Source organism: Alexandromys fortis, unplaced genomic scaffold (assembly GCF_014885135.2).
Source record: "Alexandromys fortis isolate MF-2015 unplaced genomic scaffold, M_Fortis_MF-2015_v1.1 scaffold_79, whole genome shotgun sequence".
In the NCBI taxonomy this organism is placed as follows: domain Eukaryota; kingdom Metazoa; phylum Chordata; class Mammalia; order Rodentia; family Cricetidae; genus Alexandromys; species Alexandromys fortis.
Window position 1 is genome coordinate 7,486,776 of NW_026067964.1, and position 4,389 is coordinate 7,491,164.

At 46.5% G+C, this 4,389-nt stretch overlaps 1 protein-coding gene across 1 annotated transcript; it reads left to right on the forward strand.

The window, feature by feature from the left end:
* Positions 1-760: 760 nt before the first annotated feature.
* Spz1 (spermatogenic leucine zipper 1) lies at positions 761-1,912 on the forward strand. The gene has a single exon (XM_050153749.1). The coding sequence runs from the start codon at positions 761-763 to the stop codon at positions 1,910-1,912; it is 1,152 nt and encodes a 383-aa protein (XP_050009706.1).
* The last annotated feature ends 2,477 nt before the right edge of the window (positions 1,913-4,389 follow it).

Below are 4,389 nucleotides of genomic sequence, written 5' to 3' on the forward strand. Positions count from 1 at the left end.
AGGAAGTGGGAGAGACCCTGGACCTGGAAGGAGCTTTTGGAACCCTCAAAGCCCACTCTAATGTCACACTTCTTCCAACAAGGCCACACCTCCTAATCCTGTCCAATTGTGTCAGAGTCTAGAGGGGCCATTCAAAACCACCAGGTATTCCTAACTCCTTTAGGACAGCATCTCTCTGACAACGAGAGCATTAAAGCCTCCTTCCTGGAAGAGTAGAGGTCCAGTGAGCTTTCTCTCAGCCACGCCCTTGAGTGGGACGCTGTGGTTGAGGTTGACACAGTGTGGTGTGGGAAGGGTGGGGGTGGGAGAGCGGGATAGGAGATGCCCTTAGAATGAAGCACCTGGCAGAGAAGAGAGGACCAAGATGGCTGTTGAAATCGTGTCTCTCGAAGGAGTAAGGTTGGTTGTGACATGTGAGCTGTGGGCAGGAATTTACGAGGCTTCCATTGTGATGCAAAGGAAACAGAATGTGTAGATAGGCCTCAGAGGGGCAGTGACAGAATAAAGACCTAGTTGCTATGGCCTCAGAATAAATGCCAGAAGTCTAGCCGATGGGAGATGGAGCCCCAGCTCCCTGTCCCCCTTCCCACCCCCTCCCCCTAGGCTGTCTGAGATGTCACCTACTTGAACACCATCTCTCTGGTCTCAATCATTAACTCTGGTCTATAACTCCTGCTTGGTTCCATCTTCACCAACTCACACAAGACTGCCATCTGTCCTTCCTGGAATCGCAAAGGTTTTCTACTTTCCTTGGGCCCTGATGGCCAACTCTGACATCTCAGCTGAGATGCCTGCCCCGCCTCAAACTCCTAACCCTACTTCTTGTGCTGAACAAGGATCACCAGAACCATCGAACCCTGGGATCACCATCTCCCTCCTTGAAATTGGATCACTCCCCCCTTTCTGCTGGGCTTCCCTTCCACCACCAAACAATAGTATTCGTCCACTAGGAAGACCAAGGATGGTACAGAAATTTAGCAATCTCTTAAGAGACGTTAAAGATGTTCTCAAAAGTATAACAGAGGTTGAAGAGCCAACTACAGAAGTCAGGGAGTCTTTTGACAATGCCAGTACTCCTGAGAATATGTCAGAACCTAAAATCAGGGGCGTTGGCAGGAGAAATAAAATACAATTTAAAGACCTGCTCTTTAATTTCGACCTAGAGAAGGAACAAAGCACAAAGAAGCAGGAGATGCTATTGAATAACCAGAGTACTAAGAACATGATGCAAGCGTATGCACGGGATCTGTGCAATTCAGAAGAAAAGAGAGACTGTAGTGACGTGCAGCTGAGCATGGGAAGGGACGCGTGTGGATCCCTTCACGTCTATGGGAAATACAGAAGATTCAGAAACAACATGGAACAGTTGCTGGAGGAAGCAGATCACTGGAGTAGACAGCACAGCGAGCTCAGTGAAATAATGAAGTCCTATCAGGAGTGTCAGAAAGAAAGGATAGAAGCCTCCGAAAACAATCACGTCTGTCTGCAAACCCAGCCCAACAATGAAAAACCAACGCAACAGGAGCTGGAGGCACAGGTGAAGAAGCTGAGCCATGACACCCACTCGCTGCATTTGATCGCAGCCCTGCTGGAGAATGAGTGTCAGATCCTCCAGCAGAGGGTAGACATTCTCAGCGAGTTCCAGCTCCTTGAAGCGGGAACCCCACCCGAGAGGCCGTTGCAGGTGTACTATGTGCAGAACAGGAAATGTCAGAGGTCAGAGGAAGCCGACAGGATGGAAGCAGGCAAGCAGCCCATGAGGGCAACGGAGGGCATGATTCCAAGGAAAGAAAAGATCTACAGGAACTCGGATGCTTGTCTGACAAAGAAGGCTAGGAATAACCGCTTCAACACCCGCGTTGCAAGAAAATCTCTCTTGGGGAAAAGGAGAACCATTAGCAACATCCGGTAGAAGCCATCAGAAGCAGAGCCAACTTCGGTCGTAACTGTCATCAACCTAGGTTAGACCTTCTGTTTCAACCAAGAAAGAGGCCTAGAATAAGAGGTGCACATATTACCTCAGTAGTTAGAGAAGTTTGGACCTTAATAACCCTTGTGTGAATGCCAACCAAGCGAAGATTCCAATAAAAACAATTTAAAAAAAGTGCGTCGTTTGTTCCGTTTTCTTCATTTCTTTAACCATATCCGGGAGAGGAGAGCTTCTAGAGGGTAAGCTACATACAATGATCCAATTGTGATTTGATTTTTCCAAAGTAGGGTTTCTCTGTGTAGCCCTGGCTGTCCTGGAACTCACTCTGTAGACAGGCTGGCCTTGAACTCACAGAGATCCGCTTGCTTCTGCTTCCTGAGTGTTGGGAGTTCAGGTCTTGTGGCGCCACCACCACCCATCTCAAATGTGATATTTTCCAGCCCATTTCCAAATTAGCATTTAGTTTTCCTATTGTGTGTGTATGGAATATGTTAGAGTTAAGGGAGAAAATCAGGAAACAACAGCATGAATCCGCCCTAGGCAGCTTTCTCCTCATCAGTCTAGCTCTGGCTCGACTTTCCCTGGGGTTCCTCTTCTGCCCCTCAGTCTGCATGAGAGTACACCGGGCACCAGAAGCCTCAACTTGTTCAGGAGGACAGAGGTGATTCTAGATTCTTAATTTTGGGTGCAAAAAAATTCTTCTTATTCTTCTAAGTGGAGACAGTAGGCTCCCTGCTAGGGGACACAAGCCCTCTAAGGCACAGGACTCCAAGCTCCAGGACAGACAGAGCAGGTGCACCTTCTCTGTTCCCACTGAGCACAGGCCACCTGGAGTCCTGTGCAGAGCAAACAGAATACTGACAGTAGAGTGACCAGCTCCCCCAACCCCCACCCCCAATTCCAGGGTTTATGTATATTCTAAACTGGTGCCGGGAAAGCTATCAACCAGACAAACAAACAAAACAAAGCAAAAAAAACAACAACAACAACAACAACAACAAAACTCTAGAAAGTATGTTTGCTTTTGATAAAAAGCAAGGAAAAGGACAGTGTGGCACAGGAGAGACTTCTGACAAAACCTATCCAAATCCAGCTGAAGTGCATGGAAAATCCAGCTGAAGTCCGTTCCTCCCGTGACTTCAGCAGATTCTGAGCGGGAAGCTTGTCCCATGACAGACTCGGTAAGGTGGAGCCTGTAAAACTGGAGAGTTCTCGGAGGACCAAGGAGCTCAAGAAGGTAGGCGCACAGTAGGCACAGTGGGAATGAAAGAGATTCATTCATTGGGATGTGTGTCTACCTTCTGGCTTGGGGTGAAACCTGAGACTGGGGGACAGTTCTAGGTTTTCAAGCTGCAGACACTTGGTTCATCTGGTTGCTGGGGAGACTGATAATATGCTAGAAAGGTTTTGTACACAGAGAAGAGCTGGATAAAGTGGAAACAAAGAAAGGTGGGCTGTGTTATAGTCGCTTTCCTTGTAAGTCTGTGGAAGCACAATAGAAATGTAGTTTACTGGTTAGCTTGAAACTGCTGAATTTGGCAGGGATGAAAGCAGAGGGAAGACATTATCTTGCTAATTGAAACTGGCCTCTTTGGAAGATTGGTTACTGTTCTTTTCTATTTACTTTTATTATTCTTTGAGAATTTTATATACGTGTTATACATTTGGTTATTTTCGCCCCATTACCCTCTCTAGCCTGCTCCCACACCTGCCGGACCCTCTCTTTCCAGTAGGTCACTTCTACCTCCATGTCCTCTGTTTTGCTTTGCTTTTGTGATGCACTGAGTTTAACCAAAGTTCTCTCGCGTGAACAGGGGTAGGGAGTTTGTTGTAGTGTGGACAACTTACTAGTGCTACACCACTGAGGAAAATGACCCCCTTTCCCCCAGGAGCTATTCCTGGCAATAGCCCCTCAGGGAGGACCACTAGATAGTCAGTAAAAAAGATAAGAGCACATTTTTATGTAGTCTTGTTTATCACAGTTGAATTTTGAATATTTCTTATAAACTCTCTTTTTTGATCGACGGATTTTTTTTTCACACAATATATTTTGATCTCATCTCACCTCCTAGCTCCTCCCAGATTCTCCCACCTTTATACCCTTTCACTCTCTCTTTCTCTCTCTCTCAAAGACAAACAAAAAATCCATGAAACATACCCCCCAAAAACAAAAACAAAAGTGGGAACTAAAATGTACATGTTGGCAGAGGTTTCTGTCCCACTAGGTCCCACAGCCGTTTAGCCCCAAATAAACACACAGAGGTCTACATTGATCATAAACTGATTGGCCTATTAGCTCAGGCTTATTAACACTTATAACTTATATTAGCCCATAATTCTTGTTTGTGTTAGCACCATGGCTTGGTACCTTTTTCGGCGAGGCAGTCACATCTTGCTTGCTCTTTGTCTAGCTTCCTCTGTATCTGGGTGACAACTGCAGGCTGTCTTTCCTCTTCCCA